We start from the raw sequence: 25392 nt of genomic DNA, 5'->3' as shown, positions 1-25392 counted from the left end.
CGTGCGCAGGCGCGGGGAGTGGCGCTGCTCCGTGGTAAACAGAGCGGCGCGGCGGCGGGCCCGGGGCGCACAAAGGGGTGGCGGGCCCGGCACTCTCGGCGGGGCTGAGGCGGTGCCCATGGCGGAGCCGGGTGGGGCTGCGGCGTCGCCGGACATCGACCCTGACTTTGAGCCGCAGAGCCGCCCGCGCTCCTGCACCTGGCCGCTGCCGCGGCCCGAGGCGGAGACGGGCGGCGCGGCTGGCGCGGCGGAGGAGGGCGCAGGCGGCGCGGCGGCGGGGCCCGGCCGGGCCGAGGGGGCGCGGGCGGGCGGCGCGGCAGCGCGGAAGGGCGGCTCCCGGCGCAATGCCTGGGGCAACCAGTCCTACGCCGAGCTCATCAGCCAGGCTATCGAGAGCGCCCCCGAGAAGCGGCTCACGCTGGCGCAGATCTACGAGTGGATGGTGCGCTCCGTCCCCTACTTCAAGGACAAGGGTGACAGCAACAGCTCCGCTGGCTGGAAGGTGCGTGACTGGCCGGGGCGGGACGGACAGGCCTTGTGTGCCGGGGCCGGGCCGGCCCCGCTCCGTCCTCATCTGCTGCTCGTCTGCAGGCACGGCGGCGGTGCCAACGCGTGGTACCCACGCTGCAGAGCCTGGGCTTTAGCTCTGCTGAGAGCTCCTGGGTCTTCTCAGACCCAGCCCCAGCTTCGGCTGCGTGCATCTAGAGCAGCTGCTGGTGATGGTTATGGCATGGTCCTGCGAGGCTGCTCTTTGCGTTTAGAAACTTTTCCAGGAGAGAAGGGAGAGTCATCTAACAGGCTATGTCCGAGTTGCCGTGCACGATAAAGCCTCGCTTGAAGGGTTTTTAATCTCAAGGCCGCAGTTCTTTGTCACGTGACTCTGCTAAGGCTCGGTATAAATAACTGTGTCACAGCAGGCGTGCTTGGCTTTCTAAAGGGTCCCTTGGAAAAGGGTGCTGTGTCCCGGGACAGTGCTGGGGGTACTCTGCTGGAGTTTGGAAAAGCTGTATTCTGCTCTAAAGGCTTAGCCGTGTCTTCTCCTCTCGCTCTGGAAAGAGGTGTGTGCAGAGCTCCGTTAAGAGAGCTCAAGATGTTTCAGTCCTCTGCATGTGGAGACCTCGTATTCCCTTTAGTCTAAAGAACTCCAACAAAGAGAAAGGGAAATGTGAGAGCTGGCTTGCAAAATAGCCCCTCAGCCTGTCCTAATGTATCAGGGTGGATGCCATGGAGACTGGATTCTAAGGAGTGTGATCTGTTGCTCTCACTACAGACTGGAATTACACTCTTGTTTGCAGTATTTATTAGCAGTTCATCCACGCTGCAGTTCTGCAGGAGGTTCAGCCAGCACGGTTTGGGGCTACTGTGACTACAGCCACATGTTCTCTGCTTGTCTGACTGAGAAGTAGGTGAGGACAGAGAGTTAATTTCAGACAAATAAATAAATAAACGTCTGTTTCTGGTAGGTTGGCTTTCAGCTGGCTCAGCTCTCTGAAGTGGCACACCACGTGGTGGTGTGAGTGCAAACGTTTGCTCGAGAGGGTAGAGACATGGTGAGAGGGAAGCAGCTGTCACAGCTTAGGCTGGCAGACATCAATACAAAACTTTTAACCTTTCCCATTTATCACTCACTGGCAGTTCCTAGAGAGTGCATTTAGTTTAACTAATATGGGTTATTTTCTGTTACTCCTGTGTGTAGGTTGAATCCTGCTTATTAAGTTCAGATTTGGGACAGCACTTGGGTTTTGGTGTTCTTACTGGAAGGTAATTCTTGTTTCCTCAGGCTAGGGCTGCCCTCCTTGTCCTACTGCTCCTGCATGCAGTCATGTTAATTTGACAGAACTGGTGTATTTTCTTGTCAGGAATATGTCTGTGTATCTGTCTGGTAGTAGTGCTTCAGATTAAAGTTCAGTGTGGCTTCCAAAATGTTCCCCCAATACCACGGTGAAGGTGGAATATAGTGAAGTGTCCTGCTGGACTGGATGCTGGAATAAGTACACTTCTGGCCTGATTCAGTACAGCTGTTCCTTAGTTACATCCATTCACGTGTAAAGGGACCATCAGTCTTCGGTTTTACTGTGTTTTAATCATGTGTGACTTTTGGGACACGTGTAGGTAGATTTAAATTCCAGAAGTTCACTGTGAGAATTTGGGCACACACGCGAGTGAGAGATTCCTGCTCAGATGCTGTCGTAGCTTTTCTGTGATTGACTTTTTAGTGTGAAGTTTGTTTCTGTTTTTTCAGCCTGGGAACAGACTAATTCTGGCTTTAGACAGAGAAGAAAAAGAAACTTCTTGCCAAGAAAGATGAGGGCGGGCAGAACAACTGTGGTGGGAATCAGCCTGTCTTATGATTAGGGCACTTTAAAGCTTTTGACTTTAACCAACAAACAGAAAACCATGATAGAAATACAGTATGTTTTCTTTCCTTCTCACTCAAAATCCTGTTGGCAGAGCTTGGCAGGATGTGTGACCATAGAACTTACTTCTAGTCTTTCTTTCTATTAACACATAGTTACATAGGTTTGCAAGAGGTTTTGTTTGTTTTACTGACCTTAGTCTGTTTGCATTCAGATGCCTTGGGTGAAGGGAGGTCAGACATTTACAGTTTTACAGATGTAGTCGGTCAAGTCAGTTCAAGTTGACTTTTGTGGACTTAAAGTAAAATTAATAGGTGCATATTTAAGACAAGCTGGATAAACAAAAGGCATGTCTTCACTTGAGGAGTGGACTTGTCTGGTTTTTTTGTTTTATTCTTCCTTGTTATTTTTAGAGCTATGAAGCTCTGCTTGCATGTTTTGTTTTTTTTCTTTTTATTCTGTAAAATAAAAGAAAAACTTCTTGAGTTGTCTTAGCTTCAGTGATTTCTCAATTTTGAGGTGAATGATTCTGGATGAAGGAAATAAATGTGAAGCTGCTGTTAAAGGTAGTTGTAGCATTTTCATTCCTGTTAAGATGGTGGTACAACTCTAGAGTTCTGGCATTTGTGTCTCATTTAGATGAGCCAAACTGATAATACATTCTATTTGTATGTAGTGCAGTTTAATAGAGTATTTTGAGTAAGTAATTAAAAGCAACGTGTCTTTAAAAACTCTTAATCTACTTTAGTTAATATAAACCCCATAAACTCATTGTTGTTTCATAATTAATTTAGAGCTGTCCTTCTCCACTGTACAATTGGGGGAAGTGCAGCTGTTACAGACTGCCAGGGTGTAACCTCCATGAATTCCGGAAGAAGCTGTGTTTTCGAGGAAGATGGTGTCTGCTGTTCTTGAAGTGCTTCAAGCACCTTGTAAAGGACAAATTTGCTGTGTGTGCAGTCTCTCCTTTCCCTTCAGGAATTCAACTGAAGTTAAGAATTAACCAGCCTGCAAGGCAGAAGTGTCCTTGCAGGGTTGTGTTGTGGGGCTTCTTCATAATCCTTCCCTTTGTGCTCTGCAGGATATAATTCCTTTTGGTTTTGAGATTACTTGTGTTAAGGGTTTTGAGTAAAGAAGTGGATAAACCCTGCAGAAGCAGTTTGCACTGGTTGTTACATCCATGACTATGAGCAAATTCGGCACAGTGAGGAACAATATGAAGGACTCATCTTTCTTAGTGAAACAAACTGTGTATTCCCCCAAAGCTCTTGTCATTTCCTTTGTAGGAACAGAATAAACTCTAAAGCTGTCCTTTTCACCCTCCAAAAGTATGTCACTGAAACAAAAATCACGTGTCTCCTATGTATGCAACATAAAGAGCAAAAGATTCTGCACTATTGTGTTAGTTATGGGAAACTGATGCCACACCTCTGCATCCTGGTACTCCCCATTCACTTCAAATGTTTGCATGGATATACACATACACAACATATGTACCCTCATACATGTACCTATGTCTGTATATATGTGCAACAGCTCAAGGAGCTGTATTGCAAATTAAGAACTACCAAGTGTTCCATTTGTCTAAAACAGAAGGTGTCATCCATCTGGAAACTTGTCTAGCTCTTAATCTTTGTTAGAGTGGGCAGCATTTTCCTGAAAAACCTTCCGTTCCAGCTGTGTTATGTGCATATTGCATGTAGCTGATAATAACTGTTGACCAGATGGATCAGGAGCCCTGGCTGAGGGCTCGGTCATAGAGTCACTTCACTGGCTTTCAGTGCTTTAGTGCTGGCTCTGAAGGTCCCCAGCCTCTCGCAGAGCTGTGATACCTGATCTGGCAGAGCACGTGCAGAGCTCCCTCAGGTTGGAGCAGCTGCTCATCCTGTGGCACTCTGAAGCTCCTCCGTGAAAGAGAATAGGCCAGCAGACAAAAGCAAGCCTGTCCATCCTCTGGACTATTTCTGCTGTGCTGTGGCTGGTAGATTCTACCAGGCTGTCTTTATGCCTTGCAAATAAATTCCAGTTCAGTGGATACAAAATTATGTGAACACTCATTTTGGTAAAGTTGAAAAATGTATTGTTTATTTCTGTAGTCAGATCTGCAAATAAGCAATGATAAGTTCCTAAAATAGGCACATTAGCTGTTTCTTTATAGCCGCTGGAGTGTCCCTGTATCCTTTAAGGGTTTTTTTTTTTAACTCAGATTGGTCAAAACCTTAGCTTCTTAACTTGTACAGGTAAGGGGCCAAATCACTATTAGGAGAACTTTCTTTAATTTCACTAAGAAACCCTTTACCTGGATGGGAACATTTGGTGGCAGTGCTGGGTTTACTTTGACTTTTGGTAATGATAATTTCAAGATACAGGATTACAGAATGGTTTGGGTTGGAAGAGACCTTAAAGATCATCTCATTCTACCTCCCTGCTGTGGGCAGGGATGCCTTGTAATAGACCAGGTTTGCTTCAAGCCACATCCAGCCTGGCCTTGAGCACTTCCAGAGTGGGGCAGCCACAGCTTCTCTGGGCAACCTGTGCCAGGGCCTCACCACCCTCACAGGGAAGAATTTCTTAACATCCAATCTAAACCTACTCTCAGTTTGAAGCCCCCTTGTCCTATCACTCTGTGTGCTCTTGTTAACAGTTCCTCTCCTGATTCCTTGTAGGCCCCCTTTAGGTACTGAAAGGCTGCAGTGATTTGAAAAGATATTCAGAATATTTGCCTTCACTGAGGCAAAACTGAATGGATGCCATAAACCAAAAGGGAACATAAAACTTCAGCTCCGCATCTTGGCTCTGAGCAAAGTGTAATTCTGCCCAACCTTCAGCCTGGTGCAGGTTTGTGCATAGGTGAGGCACAGTGTGGAGTCGGGGGGTTTCTCTGCTGCACAGAGCCACTGACCTCAGTCTGTGAAGAAATGCTACTTTCTGTGACTGTGTTGAGAAAGCCTGTAGTGTTTTTTCCTAAGTTCACATGCCTGAAAGGATACAATTCCCCATTAAATCTTCTGACATTAAAAATGAAGAAGTACATGTTCTAAACTGAATTGGAATAGTGATGTCATTGCTGTCATCGCTGGTACTTCATTTAAGTCCACTTACTCTTTAATGGTGTTGTAGGTGCTGCTCTCTGTTAGTTTTGGTTTATTTTGGTTTCTTGGAAGTTGCTGCCTTGCAAAGGGGAGGGAGGATCGTTCTGGCTGTTTGATTCCAGTGTAGCTGAGGGTGGGTAGAAACTGCTGGACTCTTGCCATTACCTCATGTGGCCCAAATGCATTCATGTGGTATTAGTGATGTGCTTAGTCCTGGCTGCAGGGAGATGTTCTCTGTCCCAGCTGCTGATAGCCTGAGTTTCCTTAAAGCAGGGGGAAAATAATGAACAGAAGCTGAATGAGGGTTGTTCAGATGCTATACTGAGGAGTCCAGCATGGAAACCTGGCAAACACAAGTGAGTGTTGTCCATCATCTTTCTCTTAACAGAGTATTTTACCTTTTAATCCCATTAGTCCTTAAATGGTCTGGCCACAGCATGTAGTCTGGCCTAGGTGAGGAGGGAGGAAGGCAGCTGGGCATGGCAGGGTGTTGTGGATGGGAGAATGGCAGAGTGCTGGGTGTGGAAAATAAGGCTGGTGGCAGTGCATAGAAGTAGGACGGTAGTGCAAATGTGGGGTCACCAGGTGTCCTGTATTTTAGGTGGAAGAAAACTGATGCGTACTCAGCTCTGAAGAGGGCCCACCATCACGTTGGAGCAACATACACTCAGCCCTCCTTAAAGTGACACTAATAGGCCCTTCTTGTTGTAATGTCCTGAAAAAGTATGAAGTATGAGTTGTTTTGGTTTTTTTCATTTGAAGCCTTGTTGAGTGTTGTTGTTCCCCTTAAAAGTCAGGGAAAGCTCGTCTTTTGGTGAACATTCATCTGCTTCATGCAATGCCAGTCAAATTACCTGAAGATTTTGCTGTCTTCCCTGCTCCCTGCTAGTTTTTTTCTGGAAAGCTGCTTTGCTGAATGATTATTACTTGCAGCACAGCTCAATTTTCCAGGCAGTCCTCAGAGAAGGCTTTTCCTGGACTGCTGGTATTACTTGTTCCAACAAGTTTCTTTGCTCTATCTAATCCCGAACAGCTTTTGTTGTGTATGCCTGCCTGTCTTGTAAACCACCTCAGTCCCTGCTTTTTAGAGAGCTGTGATCATCTTCTTCTGGCCTCCCACTGAAAGATTACAGAAAGGAAAATGTTCTTCCTAAGATAGAGATCCCCGTCTGCTGAGCTTGACGTCTGTGCTCGTGTGTGCCTTCTGGAAGGGGATTGCAGGGGAAGTGTTTCAACTCCCTGGCTCTGGAGCAGTTGTTTACTTGCTGGTGCAAAATCTCTACAAGGAAGACGTTTTCCTGAAGCCTTTGGAGCCAAGTGGCTGAGACAGGCACTGACAAATACAGCAGGCGGAGCGTTCTCTCCCTTTGCAACCTCCCAAGAATGCCATGGTAAATGATAATTCGGCACAATTACAGGCCTGGAACATGGGCCTGCACTGGGATGAGAGCAAGTTCTTTGTATGCCTCCAAGGCAGTGAGAGTGTATTACAGGCAGCTGCAGTGATTGCATATATTTTCTTCTTCTTTTTTTTCTTTTTCTGTCACTCATCCTTTAGAAAGACTTTTTGTTAAGAAATCTGATGCCTCTGTGGTTTGTAGTTTAAGCTTGATGTTTCCTGGGAGAATGGCCAGGAAAGGAAAGAAGCCACTGTGTCTCCTGGAAGGATAGCTGCTGTGTCTTGTCTTTCTGAGCATAGCTTGTGCTTGGCCCCAAGTGCTCTGCTAGGGCAGGCCATGCACCACTGGTGCATGGATGAGCTCTGCTGGGCAGGGCACAAGAGCCTCCTTCTGCTCCTGTAAACCTCAGTTTTATGGTAGGTAACCTCAGCTGTACCTACAAAGGTATATAGGCCCCTGGAAAGGTTGTCACTGACCTTCAGTCTTCTGTATTTACTTCACCTGAGCATTTTCCATGGTATCTGTGGCAGTTGCCCAGAAGGCTTGGTTGTGCTACCAGCTCCTGTGGCTAATTCCCTGACCTGAGACCAAAGCACTGTTTGGTACTGGGCAGGATCCATAGCAGCACTAATGTAGGTGTAGGGGCAGGCCTGGTTTGATGGTGAGAAGTGTTGCTGTCTTTTAACTGTGGCTAGGAGATTTTATCAAAGAAGAAGACTTAATGTTCTGGTAACTAAGATTTAGAGAATAGTTTGCATAAGCTGCTAGCCACACTTCTGTGGCTAGTCCATATATCCTAGTTTGAACACACAGTGGTTGTGACCTAGGGAAGGGTCCACCCTTCAGTGTACAATAAATATCTCTAGCCGAACTTGATTTTTTTTGCATACTGTCTGTCCTTAATTTCAGACTGGTTTTGTCTGAATGTGGTTTGCAGGAATCATCTTTGATCTGTGACGGATTTACAGACACAGGCTGGCATTTTTTTATGGCAATGCTTAACATGCAGCCATAAGTACCACTATAAGAGACCTAAATAAATAGCAATAACCTCCCCTACCTAATGGTTGAAGATGTTCCTAAGGATTTGAAGGATTCCTGCCTGCACCTCTTCCTTCAGGTCATGCTTCTTTATGATCAAAGAGTTGCAGATTTTTGTGTCAAGATCTAAATCAAGATCTTGTGTGTTTTGCAGATGCTTAGACCAACTGGGAGCCTCCCACACTGCTGAAGTTGAGCATCTAAAAAGTTAATGTCATCTGTATGTTTCTGGTGTGGGTTGCTTAACATCGAGAAAGGAAATATGTCAGGGTTGCCCGGGTGACTGAACTCTGTCATTTCCTCTTCTGTCAGGTCTGTGATTATTTTAGCATAATTCATCTGTCCCTGGCTTCCTCAGTGAGATTTGAGGGTGCCCTCCATGTGTTAGGTGTATTGAACCACTCTAGCAGGTGCATTCTGGTGCTGTCCCACAGCACCCAGGCTGGTGGGTGCGTGGGTTCAGTTGGAGTTTGGGACACCCTGGGCTCGAGCCTGCAGCTTGTGGCAAGCTTGGTCCTGCAGGTGAGTTAGGGCTCAGGGCACTGCGGTGCAGTGGTGAGCTGCCTCCCACAGTCTGCAGGAGAGGTGCAAAAGCGATAGCTTAGGCATTGCAGTTTAGATAACAGTTAACCCTGTTGAAAGAACTATTCAGCTTTTTTTCCCTCTGCCTCCAACTACACGTTCTGTTCTCTTGTTTAGTTTTCAGTGCTTGACCCCCACAGTGAGGTAGTTCAAAAAGCAGAGATAAAAGAGGCAGGAAAAGTAGTTTTCAAGGAAGGGTAAGGCTGCTTTTCAGTTTGGTTTGCTCTCTGAACTGGCTTATAGGGTCACAGATGCTTGTGTTACGGAAGGATGAGAGTTTGAAGATGAGGAAGGAAGGAGTGGTACAGCAATTATCTGTTTCTACAGCTTAGCCATTATGTCAGTTCAGCAGTAACATGTAAAATCACTTTGTGACTGTTTCATAAAAGGTACCAGGCTTCACTGTGCTCATGTGAATCCCAGTCTTATTCCAAGATGTCTTATTTCAAGCTGCTTTTCAGCCAAAACTTAGTTACTCAGATTGTCTCTTATGATACCCAGGATGCCATAATGAGTTCACAGGTTACTTTCAGGAGAATAAATAAAGAATTAGTGACAATCTAATGGTTTTATTGCTGAAGCAATGTGCATTCAAAGTTATGCACATTTACTTGGGAAAAGGGGTGGAATTATTTGGAAATAAAAGCAGCAGCCTTGCAGGAGACAGTGCACCAGTCTGAATTACTTGTTTCAACACGTGAAGGAAAGGAAAGCTTTGTTTAGGGAAGATGCCAGGCAGGAGTATTGTACAGCTATTACTGTGAACAGCTCAAATAATAAAACTGTGTGAGAGCATTGACTGACACATATTCGATCAGGCTATGGCTCTGCAGTCATTCTCCAATTAAGAACATGTGTATTCTTTGATGCCGGTTGCAGCAAGCAGCCAGTCTTCTCCAAATCCTCAACAGCCAAAGGTTAAAACAAGAGCTAAGCCAGGATGAGTCTCAGATCTCCTGCTCTCTCCATGAAAACTTTCCACTTTGCCTGTATTGTTTATCTCTGCTTTTTTCTAGGATAGTACTTTTGGTGAGGTGGCCAAAATTAGCATGGTGAGGGCTTTTCCGAGAGGAAAAGGGTGGGGAGAGGGAAAGCAGCAGGCAGGAAAGAACTGTGTTGAGAGTTGGTGGAAAAAGATGATAAAAGCACAGTTAATTTGTTCAGAATTAAGAGAGTATGCATGAAAGCTGAAAGTTGTTATATAACTTCTAGGTTATATTAAAAAGATGTTGCTCATGGACCACTGTTGTGCTTCCAGCACAGCACCTTTTAATAATCTGTAATTTAGCCATCTGAACAAATTAAGTGCAGATATCAAATAAATGCATAGGCCTCAAGGGGAGTTTATGGAGGATCTGTTCAAACAATGAGATGGTTGCTTCCTGATTCTAAAGTACTGGCGAGTTTATCAGTTGCAGGATGAAAACTGAGTTTGATGATGGTGTACAGACATGTTAACCTGCAGTTTTCAGCAAAGCTAAACCAAAAGGAGGGAGCTGGGAGAGGCAAGGAACGTGTGTCTGACCCAGCAGAAAGATGGGAGAGGCTAAAACTGGCATGTGCTGTGTGGGAGTGCAGTATCCAGTGAACATCTTACCCTGTCAGGAACATGCACCAAGGAAAGCACACAGCCTCCTTGCAGAGGGAGCCTGGCAGTCTCCAGGATTCTAGGACTCTTGTTCCTCAGAGTTGTGCCCTCATTTCTCCGGTTTTGGGGTGGAGATGTTAGTGGGTGCACTGAATAGAAGCGCTCTGCCATTTCTCTTCACCCAGTCTGTTGGCTTCACTGTTATGCCCTGCTTGACTCTAACTGAAAACTGGCCATATAAATATGAAAAAATCTAGCCAGGCTTATGCTGGTTAAAGAGGGTGACAAAAGGGTGGGAACAGCAATGGCTCAAATTCAGGTAGGCTTGTGTTGAAATTGCAGGTTGTATTTGAGAACTTGCTTACTTGCTCTGTGATACGCCTAATGTTTTGCAGATTTTGTAGCATCTTTAAAGTTCTTTTGTGTTAGTATTTTGCTAGCTGAAAGCTGCTAGGTGTCATGGTAGTTTCACCCTTGATATTGCAGTGAAACATGGCACTGCTTGCTAGTGCTGCAAAGCATGTTCAGACAGAAATAGCAGGTTTTTGTTATAACTTTCTTCTCTGGATACTGTCTGAATGCGTTTAAGCTTGTGAGGTTTCTAGGTGGGAGGTGTGTCAACTGTCAGGTCCTCACATTTTGTGGGTTTTATTTCTTTTTTTTTTCAGAACTCTATTCGACATAACCTGTCCCTGCACAGCAAGTTTATTAAAGTCCATAATGAAGCCACAGGGAAGAGCTCTTGGTGGATGCTCAATCCTGAGGGTGGCAAAAGTGGAAAAGCACCAAGGAGAAGAGCTGCCTCCATGGACAACAGCAGCAAACTTGCAAAAGTCAGAGGTAAAGCATCCAGGAAGAAGCCTCCTCTCCAGTCTGCACCAGAATCCTCTGCTGACAGTCCTGGCTCCCAATTTCCTAAGTGGCCTGGGAGCCCGTCCTCAAGAAGCAATGAGGACTCTGATGTGTGGAACACCTTCCGGCCTCGAACCAGTTCCAATGCAAGCACCATTAGTGCCAGGCTTTCTCCGATCCTGACAGAGCAGGATGACCTCCATGACGAAGAGCTGCTTCCTTCTCTTGTGTACTCCAGTGCATCCAGCAATGTTCCACCAACTGTGACTGAGGAGCTTGAGCTCATCGATGGGTTAAATTTGATGTCTCCCAGCTCATCTGTGCTATCTACCCAGCAATCTGCCTCGAGTGGTCAGATCCAGAGAGATTCCAGCTTTTCTTTGCAGAGCCCAAATGCAGCTGGTCAGACTTTTGGCAACTCCCTGTTTAACCCTGTTGATATTTCACTGCAAAGTTCTGTCAGCCATTTCTCTGCCCCTCAGACCTTGGAAGCTCTTCTGACACCAGGCTCTCCGCCTCCAAGGGATGTTATGATGACTCAGGTGGATCCAGTTCTCCCACAGACTGGTAACAGGATGAGCAGCCGAACTCTTCTGCTTCTGGGTGGACAAGCTGCCCAGAGTAAGATGAGCTCAGGCAATCCACGAGGAAAGCCTGCAGAGCAGCAGGCAGAACCAGTCGGTGCCAGTGTTTTGCCATCAACGCTTCCCATAGTGACATCTCCTCAAAACACCGCCAGCATCACCAGTTTGAAGGCTCCAGTTTCTGCAACAACTGCCCAGTCAGTCCAGCTGGGCAGTCCAGTGCTCCTTTCATCTGCCAGCCCTGCTCCCTTGGGATTGAACCAGGACAGGCTGCCCACTGACCTGGACATTGACATGTATATGGAGAACCTTGAATGTGATATGGATTACATAATCAACAGTGAACTCATGGATGGAGGACTGGACTTCAATTTTGAACCTATTCTGCCTACTCCCAGCTATCCCAGCACCTCACAGGCCTCCAACCATACCTGGGTACCAAGTTAACTTCAGGAGCACAAAAAGGTAGGTGTAGTTATGTAAAATGCTACAGCTCAACAGAGGAAACAGCCCTGTCTGGGATGGTTCCTGTGCCCAACTCTGCAACAGTTAAAGGAACCTCTTTGAAAGGTTAGTAAAAAGCTTTTGGAAGAGTCATATTCCCTTTTAGGAGGAGAAAAAGCTGTGTAAAAGTCGGTGGATTTCATTTACCAGGTAGTCAACTACTTTATGAAATATAGCAGCAACTGGAATGAAAATCTTGCTGTCTCCTGTCACCCAAGATGACTCCATCACAGGACATCAGGCAGTGCCTACAGCTCTACAGCTGACATGAGAGCATGTGCTGATTCCATGAATAAAGACATCCACCAATATGTACAGAATGGTTGAACTGAGCCAAGCACATGCTGTGTTTCTATCCAGGTTATTATTGTTCTTGCAGAATTCTCTAGTATGTGTAGTAGCAAAGCATGTCCATGTCATGACTGTCTGCTTTGGTCTGTGTGTAGCAGGTCACAGTCACTCTTATCACACCTTCTGCCCTGCCCTTAACCTGGAATAGAGCTGAAAAGTCAGGTAACCTGGTTCACCAGCATTAACTACTGAATTGCTTCCCATTATTGGAATGGGAAACAGGAATCTTCAGTGTGGATGGAGATGGAAGGAAGAAGGATGGAGATGGAAGGAAGACAAGACTTAAAAAGATCTTATTTTTTGAGGGTGTGACACCCTGATTTGAAATACTTAAACCAGAGGCAGTAGAAGAGTTAGGGAATTGGAGCTGAAGGCCTGCTTCACACTTGGAACTCAGTTAGCTGATGGAAAATGGACAGACTGGAGCATAGGCTGGATATTGGTTGGAAAGTGGAAGCCTTGCCAAGAATATTTCCTTTTTAGGAGGTAGATACGGTATTTGTTAGTGTTACAAATTTAACTGCTAGTACTGTCCAGCTGTGCAGGCAGAAGTAAGGGCAAATTGCAGATACTGCTTCAGTTGTGGGAAGCCTTTGAGCTTCAAAATCATGGGGACAGAAATTATCACCTACCTGACCTCAATACTCTTTCCTAGGCACCTGAGTCACTTGGAGGTGGTTTGGACTGAGTGACCCCTGTCAGTGCAGCCATTCTCGACAAGTGTCTTGGGTGTAGACAGAGTAAAATGCTGTCTTGTGAGCTGGTGTTACTTAAACCGTGTGAACATATTGATGCACCACTATATATTGACATTTTAATCACAATTCAAGTCCCTCTTATTCCAAGTCACATCCCACTGCTTAGGATTTCAATTCTTGGTAGTGTTCTTCTGTCTGTACCTAACAGATCTCTTTATTGTAGGGAGAGGAGGATCATTCAAACTTTCCTGTTTCCTTATGGGGCTTTTTATAGGGATGTGTGTTTGCTAACTGTGCATTTGCTGAATTACTGAGTGTCTTAAATTGAATATCTTCAGGTGAAATACAGAAACTCAGTTTTGATTTCAAAGACAAATTTGGTTGACAAAACAATGGTATTCCTTCTGTGTTAGGACTTTGCAAGTTAGTGACAGAGGCTGGGGCTTCTTGAGCAGTGTTTCCACTGGATATTGTTCTGAGCTTTTGTGTTGTGGGTTTTGTTTATTTATTAGGATTTGGGTTTTTTTTGTTTTTATGCCATGGTAGGGCAGGCCATTATATTTTTGGACTTTTCAGGGAGGAAATTTTTCACAGAAGTGTTTTCAAAACATGCACAAGCTGTCCTGCACTCCTGGGCCAGGTAGACAAGACCTCTGTTTACAGCATACCAAGTAGAGGTTATTTTTTTAAGAGTGTAAAGCAGAGAATCTGAGGAGTTATTTATCAAAGGGTAGGGTCTAGTACTGTTGAAGATGTGGATATAATCAAGTGCTTAAGAGGGAGAACCCGAGTTCTTAAAAGCACAGTTATGTTCTTGTTCCACATTATATTCTGTGTGAATTGCTTAATCCAAACAGAGCTACTGATGTTAAAACCCTTGGATTTGCTTTGTTCCACACATGAAGTTGAGGTGATACTTTCTGGGAAATCTGCTGGACATGAAGGAGTGAGATCTGGAACAAGTTCTGAACCACTATTGTGTTTGAGCAGAAAGCGTAGGTCCCACGTGCCTGTCTGTGCTCTGGTCACAGCAGTGCTGCCCCGGGAGGAGAGGCCACACCCTGTCAGTGTGCTTTGCTTCAAGCCTTTTATTCTGTCCTTAGATTATGTTTGCCTTTTCTGAGTTTTGCAAAGCTTTTCTGTTTTGCCTGTGTGAGTCCATGGAGTGGGATGAGGGGGAGCTTTTTCCCCCAAAGGAGAGCAACTATTGTGCAAAAGGCTGCCAAGACAGAGAGGTGGATCAGGTTTCTAGCAAAGGGAGAGCAGGGCACTTGTGGAGAGAAATAGGAGTGTTCCTGGTAAAAGAAAGCAGAATGTTTTCTCAAATTAACGAGTTCCAAAACCAAGTGAGCTGCAGACGTCAGTGTCTGTGAGGAGGTCAAGACTGTGGAGGTTCTTCCTTACTGCAGTGAGTTCCTAGGATCCCTGTTTGGAAATCACTGTTCAGGGAAAGCTAAATATTGCTCTGGTGTGGCAGGCCTTTGTCCTTTCATATCCTTTCTATTACTATGTTTTTCTCCATCTTAAATTCACATTGGCAAAAGCTACTCTTGAGTGATCACTAACGTAAAGTTGTCCTGAGTAGTTCCTGTGGGCTTAACTCACAGCCTTCTGGGTCAGTTATGGGTATAATGCTGAGCAAAAACTGTTTATCAGTTAATCACAGTGATCACAGTCTGATTTGAGCAGCCAGAACAAAATTGAACTGGGGAAATATTTGTCTTTGTAGGCAAGAGGAGATCTTCAGGAAAGAGTCCTTAGTCTTATCTGCAGCACTTAGGAAGATATGAGATAGTTGGTGTTACTCATGGTGCTCAAAGCTCCCGTGATTTTGTGCTCTTCTTGCAAGTTAAATGCCAAAGAGCTTGTCCACAGCTTCACCAGGAGTCTGTTTGAACCCTGCCTGTGTTTGTTTGCATGAAGATTAGAGATCATCCATTGAAACAAACATGAAACTTTGCCCAGCAGCGATGCAGCACCCACAGACTGAGCTGTTAGCCACAGAGGAAGACAGTCAGCATAGAAATAGAAATAGAATTGCCTTTTTTGTAAAGTGCTGTAGTTTGTGTCTCATCAGTGAGTGTAAAATTCATCCACTGTTTTGGTGGATATTAGTTAATTATTGTTAGTTGTTCAGTTAGACTCCCTATAGCTTAAGAGTCTGGAGAACTATTTATCCCTTGCCCAGTTTGGTCTGGATTCGTGCTTTTCTTGCTCTATTTAATTCCCTTTGCTCCAAACATTGGATTTTTGTTTGACAGAACATAAATAAATACAACCCTCATAAACTTGTAATTTCCAAAAGCAGCCTATTGCTCTCGCTTCTGTTTTAACTTTCTGTCTTGTTTGGGGCTGATTCCCTCTTGTGGGTTTTTTTTTTTTCCTTTCCACAAGTCTGTTTCATGCTCACTGTTACTGAATGCAGCTGATGGGATGCCCTACATTTATCTCGCTATTTTGCCTTTAAAAGTGGATCATAGACCTACAGTGGTGGTTTTATGTCAGTGTCCTAAGTCTGCTTAGACTTATTCCAGGGCTTGTTTGAACGAGTTGTGACAGCTTTATTGAGGCGAGGCAGAAGACCTGAGATGAGATCTTTGGACTTCTGGGGCATTGAGATATCTAAAAATGTTTAATTAGTTGGAAGGTAGAGACAGGATTTCTTTAAGTGGGTGAACATAAACAGTTTGTGTGTGATCTCTGAAAATCTGATTTTCAGTCTTTTCCCTAGCAATTGATACTTGTGGTTGTTTAAGATGAAGAGTAATTTTCCTCTTCCTTGCTGCTTACCTTCAATGCCTCCGGTGTTAGCCAAGTCCTTCTTTAAACTTTCTTATCTTGCAGAGCCTTGTTGGTGCTGTCAGCTTACAGGAGGAATACTTACTTCTGACCTTTCTGTCTGTCTCAGTCGTACTCTGAAGCTTGGAGCTGAGCAATTAATTGCGTCCTCCACTTGACTCTGTTGATTGAGGTGTCTTGTAGTCTGTTTGTTCTGTAGGGGCAGATTGGTAGTAATTAACTCCTTATCTATGCATCCAGGATTCCCACTGAAGCTGAGCTCTAACCAGTCACTCTATTTTTCTTCTTCCTAGTGTCCTTCAGGTTTTGAACATTGGGTTCTGACTTCACTTCCCACCCCAGCAGAGAAGAGAATGGAGCATGTTGGATTCAGTTTCCCTGCACATAATGCCTTGGGCAGAAGGGGCTGCCCATCTGGGAAGAAGGGGCAACCTGCATCTGGCTGCAACAGGAAGAGTTTAAAAATAATAATCCTGTTATGTGCCATGGCTCTTCCTACAAACCTGACCCTGCCTTGGACCATCTGGAGAAGCCCATGTCCAAAGAGGAGCCCTGGTAAAAACCTCGGCCAGAAGACTCTGTGCCAGGCAATAGTGTTTTCCCGTGTGATGAGTTGGGTTTGCTGGAGGAATCTCTCACTGGCTGTCCTCTCTCTGCTATGGCAGAAAGTCTCCCAGTGCCTCGGACTGGTGGAGGGCTGGCTCTGCTCTCGCTTGGCTTGCCTCATGGGGCAAAGTAGTTGGACTTTCTGATGAAGCCACCAGATGTGCACTTGGTATCCCACAGACTGGCAGAGGAATTGGAGGGAGCTTGTTGGTAGAAGCCCTGTGGGAGAAGGGTGTGCTGTTTCAGGGGTTGGTTTCAGTGTGCCCATCGCTGGAGCATCCATCATCGTTCTGCAGGGAAGGGTGGTTGTTGTGGTATAGAAGGCTTCCTGTTGTCCCCCTGGGTGGAACAGGAGGACACTGAGTTTTTCACTGTGCCAACTGAGCCCCATTGAATCAGAAGCATGTTTTGAGAAGTCCCTATGCTGTTCTCAGCACTTTCCTGATACACCAGGCTGCTGTAAAATAAGCACAGGTGCTAGTAGCTGCTTTCTGGGACATAAAAACATTGTTTTGGGTTTGTTTTTGATCTGTCTTGCTACAGCAGCAAAATGGAAAGCCTGGGTGTGGCCTTAACAGAGCCCTGGTTGCTTTTCAGAAGGGCATTTTCTATAGATGAAATATTTTTTTACTAATCTGGGAACTTTCTACAGTGAATATGAAGCCAATGTAATGTGTGTCCCTATTACGCCTCTCTCTGTCTGAGAAGGCAACAGTGACAGTCTCTTTTTCAGAGCTGTATTAGGAACAAACACATTTGATGTTTGATGATGTATATGATTGAGGGGAAGGAATTGGCAGGTCCCTGTGGTTTCAAACCACTGTGGGGAAGAGTTGTACATTATTGTAATCTATATGTAAAAGTAGGTGCAAATTACATAGAAGCTTTTCTAAACCTTTTTAAATATATATTATATATTTTAATTGAAAAATGAGATTATTGGATAAAAAGAAACAAAACACATTTGCTGCATCTGTCCCCTTCATACCAGATAACACTACAGTGTGGGAGGGGGCAGGCCTAAGGCATTTTGGGCCAAGAAGCTGAAAGTGTTGTTGGAAAAGTGGGAAGGACACTGCAGTGTAACTGGGGAATGGCTGCTCTCCCCAGAAGAGGCAGAGGGAAGGTGCCTGGCAGGGCATTCAGCCGCAGCTGCTCAGGCTGGGCATTCCTGCCAAGCCAAGAGCACAATGGAGGGAATGCTAATCATTAACAGCGCTGTTCTCAGCTAATCCCGTAAGTAGCTGGCCTGCAGCTGATCCACGGGACAGATTGCCTGGTCTTCGAAGGAGATGGTGTGGACTGGATCGTGCTAGATCTGCTGACACTCTGCGTAGCCCTTGTGGAGGGCATGATCAGTTGTATTTGGTAGCTCACTTTTTTGGTTTCTGAGGGTTTTTGTTTTCTTGCTGATGTTTCTGCTACTGCTGGGGAACTTGAAGCCTGTAGGCTCACCCTCAGAAGTCCACCTGGGATCCTGCTCTGTCTCTGTATTTTTGCAAGACAGAAATTAGGGGTCAGAAGATAAGTTCAGAGCATTAGTGGCATGTTCCTGTCACTGTTCTGGTGTTTGCAGTGGCAGGATCTGTGGGAGACATGGTGCTTTCATGGTATTCTGGTAAGCTTGGTCTGGCAGAAAGACTCTCCAGTCCTTTTTGAAGGTGGCTTCAGTTCAGAAAGTTTGTATCATGCAGTGCAATGAGCCATACTGTTCTACCAGCTTGTCTGCTCTGTTTTCATTTTCATTTGAGTGCAGATTGGAACAGGAGTGATTGCCTGGTTACCTCTAACAAGGAGTCTTCAAAAGTCTTATCTACAGCATGCTGTGCCATCAAAGCCTTTGCATAGTTTGATAACCTTTGCTTTGAAGGCTGCCTTCATGGCAGACCTCCCAGTGATGTTTCAGATTTACCCAGAATCTACATGTCTGGCCACACCTCATTGTAACAAACAAAAAGGTGGCTCCTACAATGGGATCCCGGGGTTTGCAGACTTGAGGCATGGATGAACATTCTCACTGGAGTTAGTTCATTACACAAGTGGATAGATACCCTTTCCACAAACACCTGATGGCACGTGCCACATGTAAGAATCAGCCATTCTGAGCTGCAGTGAACAGACTGGAAAGATTTATGTTATTTGGCACATAATATGCTACCTTGTTAGCTTGGGTCCTGAAGGAAACTTGATCCAATGATGTACAGAGCAAGTTGAATGGCTGCCCGTGATTCACAGCCATATATCAAAGGACAAGACACCAGTATGTGTGGTCATGTTAAATGTGAGTCTCTGGCTCATTTCCCATGAAAATGGAACCCAAAGCAATAGAAAAGACACTTCTAGTAACCAGTGCTTCAGACCAGAAATCCGTGGTGAGCTGTTTCTGGCTGGGTTGGTCTGTGGGAAAGAAGTGCTGCCTTCAGGCTGTTACGAAGTGTCCCTCAACTGTGACGGCACCGGGGAGCTGGCCTGATCTCTGTCTGCAGGGAGCCTGGCCCTGAACACTCAGGTAGCACCCCAGGGAGATCTGACACAAGCTCAGCTGGTGCATGTCCTTGACCTGTTCCTGCTGAAGGAGGTGCAGTACCAGGGCTCATCATGGTTAGTGCCCTACAGTGTGAGCTCAGAAAAGCCCCTGTCCTTTGAGTAAGGAGTACAGTGCATACCTCTTTTTTTTTTCCATATTCCCAGGCTGTACTTCTGAAGACAGCACTGGAGATAGGAGCACCTCTGGCTGGAGTCCTGCTGTACCAGGTTCCTGCCAGTGACATTTCTGCCTTGCAGTAGTCTGTGCAGGTGCTTTTTGTCTCCTTAATACAGCAGGAGCTGTCAGTGGTTGAAGAAGCTTGAGAGTGCACTAGTGCTGAGAATGGTGTTTGGAAGACTTGTGGAGTGCTCAATAAATGATGAATGTAATGTTGCAGGCTCAAGCAAGCAACTTACCTTCTTTTTTGTATGTTTAGCAGGATGGCTTGTATTGTGGGCACAGAGGGCAGGGATGCAGAGAATTTGGGAGTTCTACAGACACTTCATTATCATAAACCTTGACATTTTTTGGCCTGGGATATTTCCTCATAGGACACAGGAGACTCTAAAGTTCCTAAACTGCTGCTTGTGGAAAGGCTGTACCTGGCAGGGGGTTGCTCAATACTTGTCCATTTTTCTGTATTCTTGCCCAAAGCATTTGCTACTTGCTGCTGCTGGAGCCCAGATAATGTCTTGGTGGCTCTTCATGCTGCATTAGCACCACGGGCCCCATACTTCGGGCTAGTTTTTGCTCTATTGAAGGATTGGGCTGGGATTTTGAGAGCAGCTGTGAGTGGGGTGAGACGGGAAGGGGCCAGTGACATGGGGAGTGATGCTCCTGGATAAGTGCCTGAGGGGAGTGGGCAGGGGACTCTTGGCATGAAGCATTACTTTATGCTGTGTTCCTTGTCCTCACTGAGCTCAGGCAACAAGTTTCTCCATCTTCAGAGGATCAAATGACATCTTACGCAGCATTGAAGCCACCATGCAGTTCAGGGCCACAAAGGATTCAGGTAACTAGGCCCATGGATCTTGGTAGGAGGCAGACTTGTTGCTTTTATTTACACTTGGGTTTAGCAAATTGCTTGAACTTTCTTTATAATTTAAGCATATTTTACTTCCAAGCATATACTTCCAGCTTCATGTGCGAGCTTGGAAAATTGAAAGCTTCTTGGAGCCCTTAATTTTCCTTGCTGGTATGTCTAAAACGTGTAGTCTCTGTGCTGCTTTAAAAACAGCAGTCAAATCATCCTGATGAGAGGAATGAAGCATTCCAGAGCTTGGGTGTATTCATAAACAAGAGTCATAATAGAAGCAAGTAGCACTAATCAGCTTTTCCAAAGGAAATGCCTAGAAAGCTTTTATGTAGATGATAATTTGTTAATTTTCTTACTTAGTTGCTTATTTATAGCCACACTCAAATGCTCTGGGGCTAGGCTTGCTCCAGGATTGAGTAACCTGTGTCTGGTGCCATGGGTGGGAGTGCCTTGGGAGTGGTGTCCTGGACTGTCACCAAAATGTGAAAGTTTGGATCCATTATTAAAAAAAAAAAACAACAAACAAAAAACCCCAAAGAAAATCAATCAACTTTGGGACATGAGCATGAACAGGGAATAGCTTAGGGCTTCCCTCAGTTGCATGTCTAATGAAAAACATTTTCTAATTAATGTGGGGAAAAGCAAGCAAGAGGTGACTTCTGAAGCCTGAAAGATCTGTCTGTGTGAAAGCTCGGAGTATGTGCTAACCCATCACCACACTTGCTTGGCCTGCAGGAAAGGGATCCCCTCTCTTCACTAGCCTTTATGTCTTTCCCTGCACCCTGACGTGTCTGTAGCTGATGGAAAGCAGGATCTGATGGAATCAAAATCACTCCTAATACTGTGGTGTAAAGCAGGGAGAAGAGGCAGCAGAAGCTGAAGGTGTAAGAGCTGCCAGTGTTGCACTTAGGTTCTTTGGCTGAGGCAGTGTTACGATGTGTGGTAGAAGGGGATGTTCTGGGACACAAAAACAGAGCCCTGGTTGCTTTTCAGAAGGGCAGTGTGGGACTGGTGGTGTGGGGTTCCCCAGGGTGTCTTGAGAGGTTTGGCTACATAGAAGATAGGTTACTTCTCCTGAAAGGAGCCGCCTTCCTATGGCAGTGGGGGTGGTTCTGTGAAATGGTGCTTCCAGCACAGTGGAGTCTTCACCTGGTGTGATCCCAGGAAAGGTTTCTGCATTGCTAGCACAGATGTCTGCTGCACACAGGGCAGGCACCACTACCTGACATAGTTTCCACCACATGCCCTATGCACTCTTCCACCCATTTCTCACAATAAATTTTTTTTAGAAAATAAACCTCTGCTTTTGTTTGCTCTCTGTAGCAGTGTAACTTCTGAACCATTACAGGCTTTGTTACCATCTGTGCTAGCAAGACTGTAGACTGTGCTAGACTAGGGGGAAATGTTTGAAAAATAAAAACCTGTAATCCTCTGCTTTGTGTCTCATCCAGTTTGTTCTGTTCTCATGGCAAGGGCCAGCTATTTTTCCTTGCCCTTGTCTTCTTTCCTCTGCCATCCTCACCTGTTGGGGCACTCCCCCAGTGGAATGCCCCTTAGGTGGCCAGAGGCAGAAGGGTTGCTGCATGACCACCCACAAAGTCTCTGGTGTGCCCTGCAGTGTGTAGAGCCCCTTGCTACAACTTGCTGGCAGTGCATGGGGACCTATGGGGTGCCAAGCCCTAAAACTGACCCTGGGGAGTTTTAAATCCTGCAGGACTAGTCTGGAGTTGTTTTAGCCCCTTCATTCCTTGCCTTTCTAGACCTGAGTGCCGAAGGTGACTCTGTTTTGTATAGCTACATTCAAATATCTTTTTGTGTCAGCAGCAGTGGTGGCAGGTAAGGAGATCAGAGAAAAACAAGGGAAGGAGTGTAGAGTATGGATTCCACTGGCCTGGTTAGACACACGGAGGGCAAGTTGGGGATGTTCTAACTGCTGGGGCTAAAGACTAATTTGTGAAATTACACAATATGTGTACAGCCAGGAAATATGCATTCAAAGCCTTGGATACTCAATATATTGTTTTTAAATTCTGTTCTTCACTACAGTTAATGTGAATAACTAAATAGCTCTCAGGGGGTCTTAAGGGTCCTGCTTCAAGATTTAATCCGATTTACAAAAATGGGGAATTAGGAGGACATCCTTAGGGGAGCTGTCTGCCTCTCATCTGTTCCTTGGGTACTTGGGGCTTCTTGCAGGCACATAATGATGGGTGCTGTTGGAGACATAAAATGCTGAAGATTTTGCAGTATATTGGATCAAAGGGGATGTGTTCAAAACTTGCCACACAGCGGGGACCATGCATTTGCCCAGTAGCCATTAACACTTTTTACACCTATTTGAGCATTGGCCTGTGCCATTTAAGTATTGCCAGGGAGAACAAAATGGGACCTGAATGCCTTGGCTCAGGGTTACTTTTGATGGATGTGACACTGTCTTCAGTAGTCACCAAGAGTTCTGCTGTGTTCTGTGGGTTCAGTGCACTGTGTTTGCACTTTTCTTTCAGTCTTGGAGACCTCATAGCTCTCCCAGGTTGTCACCATAAGTACTTTGGCTTATGGAGCAGTTGCCTGCAGAGCATCTGTACACGAAGCCAGTACAAAAACAGTTTTTCTGCTCAGCTGGGTTTCTGGCCACAGTCCTGCTTTGCCTCCAACCCCTGCTGGTTGATGAACACCTGCGTGCCACCAGTACTGGGCCCATGTGTGGACGCGCAGTGGGGAAGGCTGCTGCCCTACTGCTTGTGTCCTTTGTGGTGGAGCTGGTGTGCGAGGAAGGAGGGGTGGGGCACAGGGAGATGGTGGGTGCACGCTGCCTTCTGAGCTCTCCTCAGCTCCTGTGTGCTATTATTTCCCCTTCACAGCTGTGGTAGGAGCACCAGCCAGAGGCCTGACTTTGAATGGGTGGGTTGTAGGAGCTGTGGCAGTACAATTGCTGCAGTGTGACTTGGTGTTGTCCATGGGCTAGGACACACCATTCCTCCCACCATGCAGCTTGGGAATGGCTCAGTTGTTACAAAAGCAGTCCTGGCTGCACCTGCCAGCACTTCTGCTACAGGCATTGCAAGAAACTCAGTTACTGCTCTGGGCGTGTGCCTGCATCCTCTCCTCGGTAATCCCCGGTACAGTCACAGTATTCCAGCTCCCACATGCAGGATATCCTGGAAGGTTCTTGCAAAGGTGAGGTACCCTGTGTTCTGTCAGTTCTTCAGCCACAGAGCAATAGGGAAGAATATCCTCGCCTAAGCACATGAAGGATGCAAGGGGCACCAGGACAGGGACCCAGGCGTTGAAGTTGCCAGACTTGTTGCATGCGGTGTGTGACTGCCTGCAGTCTCTCCTGGCCTTGGCAGCAGCTCTGCTTGTTTCTAGTCAGGGTTGACAGAGCATGGAGCCCTTCATCTTACTGGCGTGGCTGGTGTTTGTCTGTGAGCTAGAGTGTGTAGCTGCTGCCCCAGTCCCTGCAAGGCCAGCCCTTAGTGCAGATGTAGAGATGAGGTAAAAGGGAGCCAGTGTCGCAGCACCTGGGACAGGCAGCCCCTCACCCCCAGCCCGAGCTGTGCTGTCACTGCCTTGTCCCTTTCCTGGCCAGCACTGGGTGGCAGTGGGAGGTGAGGATGCTGCTGCTGGCAGCAGGCTGTGGGAGCCAGCCCTGGGCTGCCCGGCGCTGCAGGCACGCTGCCGGTTTTGGGAGCGGTGAGCCCTGTGGGGAACTGGCTGCTGTGGCTCATCCCAGCCCTGCAGGGGCCAGAGCTGCTGTTGCAGGGACAGCAGGGAGACTGGCAAGCTGGCTGGCAGGCAGCGAGGCTGCTATGGTTAACCAGTGCTACCCCCTGACAGCGAGGAGTACACCCAGCTGCCTGATCCCTGTCCAGCCCTCGCTGGGACTAAATGATAGTATAGCAGTGTCAGTCCCAGCACTGTCTAGCCAAGCCTGGTGGCAGCTGTCCCAGCACCAATCGTCCTTGCACTGGTGCCACTGTTCCAGCACCAGTACTGACTCAGCTGGTACTGCCCAGCACCAGTTGTCCTGGCATTTTACTGCCTAGGCACCAGCTTGGCCCAGTACAAGCTGGCCTAGCCCCAGCAGAGGGAAAGCAGCAGCAGCATGGATCAGGAAAGAGTTGGTCCTGGTTCCTGGATTTGCTCCATGAGCAGCTGTTTAGGAGTGTGAGCAAAATGCTTCTTCCTCAGCTGCAGAAGCAGCGCCCACACCTTGGCCACCTGTGACCAGGTACTAACCTGCTCCTTCCTTTGGCACACTCCACTCCTCCTTACTGGAGCACCACAGCCCCTTGAAAAACTTCCCTCTTTTCCTATCAAACAGTGCTGCAGCAGTTGCTCATCTGAGCAAGAGGAGGAGGACATAGCTGAGCTGAACAGGATAGGTGTAGCCAGCTGGCCATGGACCAGAGCTGTCAGTGCATGACCCCAACGTGGCTGAGAATGGGTTTCCTGGCACTTGGGCCATCTCAGAGCTGTGGTCAGCCAGGCATTGCTGTCCTGTCTTCAGAGCAGCCACACAAGTTTGGATCCCACTCCCACCATCGGGCAGAAATAAAGCACACATCCATGTCAAACATAATATATTTATAGCAAAAATAGGCTTTTTCTGTAGCTTCCATACACAAGGTTTTCTCCCCGTACATTTACGCAGTAAACAGGTCGACTGAAGCAGTGTGTGCTGGCTGACTCGACAGCTGCCCTTGCTTCAGGCTCCCACTTACAACGGGTGGCTTCATTCCCCTTTTGTGGCTGCTCTCTGGAGCCTGTGCTGGTGCCCTTGTACTTCTCCAGCCAGGGGTTGTGGCACAGGCAGGGAGCAGCCCAGGGAGATGGGGGGAATGATGGTGCAGTTTCTGCCCCCCAGGCAGAGGGCAAGGCTGGTGGACAGGCTGCCTCTGTTGAAATGGGGCAGTCCCAGCAGTGCCCCCAACCCACATTCAAGGAGAAGCTTCCTGTAGCTTACCTGTGCTGACCACAGGCTCCTCCACCATGCTGTTAAGCAAGTGACTGGGCACAGGACCTCAGCCCTCTCATGGTGGTAAGAAGATAGAAACCGTATTAACTCAAACACATTAACAAGCCTCCCTTGTTCCTCCTGCCCCTCTGCTGATGGGAAGCAGAGGAGGGGCTTAGGACTGCCAAAGTCCCCTGCAGAAACCTCCAGTGCCTGCACACTGTCAAAGACCTTCTCACCCCGCTGTCGGAGAAAGCAAAGCATGAGGATGCTCTGCCAGCAAGAGCTTCACAGTTTGGAGTTCGCTGGGTCATCTCTTGTCCATCCCAGAAGGGTTTGGCACGTAGACCTAAATGACATGACACGTAGGCAGCAAGTGCATCCCCTTGCTGTCCTGGACTGGGGAAGGGCCCTTGCT

The 25392-nt window shown here is 46.7% G+C and overlaps 1 protein-coding gene across 1 annotated transcript; it reads left to right on the top strand.

Annotated features, from left to right (window-relative positions):
- Positions 1 to 45: 45 nt before the first annotated feature.
- Positions 46 to 21449, top strand: FOXO4 (forkhead box O4). The gene is made up of 3 exons (XM_082289455.1): positions 46 to 502; positions 10729 to 11961; positions 16142 to 21449. Exons 1-2 carry the CDS (start codon positions 119 to 121, stop codon positions 11941 to 11943), a joined length of 1599 nt encoding a protein of 532 aa, XP_082145581.1. The 5' UTR covers positions 46 to 118; the 3' UTR covers positions 11944 to 11961; positions 16142 to 21449.
- Positions 21450 to 25392: the final 3943 nt, after the last annotated feature.

The sequence above is a fragment of the Coloeus monedula genome, assembly GCF_965178545.1.
Source record: "Coloeus monedula genome assembly, chromosome: 12".
In the NCBI taxonomy this organism is placed as follows: domain Eukaryota; kingdom Metazoa; phylum Chordata; class Aves; order Passeriformes; family Corvidae; genus Coloeus; species Coloeus monedula.
The sequence above is the reverse complement of the archived record's forward strand: the minus strand, read 5'-3'. Positions and strand labels throughout refer to the sequence as shown.

Excerpts from the sequence above, each read along its gene's own strand:
- FOXO4 (XM_082289455.1), top strand. The coding sequence starts at position 119 with ATGGCGGAGCCGGGTGGGGCTGCGGCGTCGCCGGACATCGACCCTGAC. Across the intron at positions 503-10,728 it reads ACAGCTCCGCTGGCTGGAAG|AACTCTATTCGACATAACCT; the intron begins GTGCGTGACTGG and ends TTTTTTTTTCAG.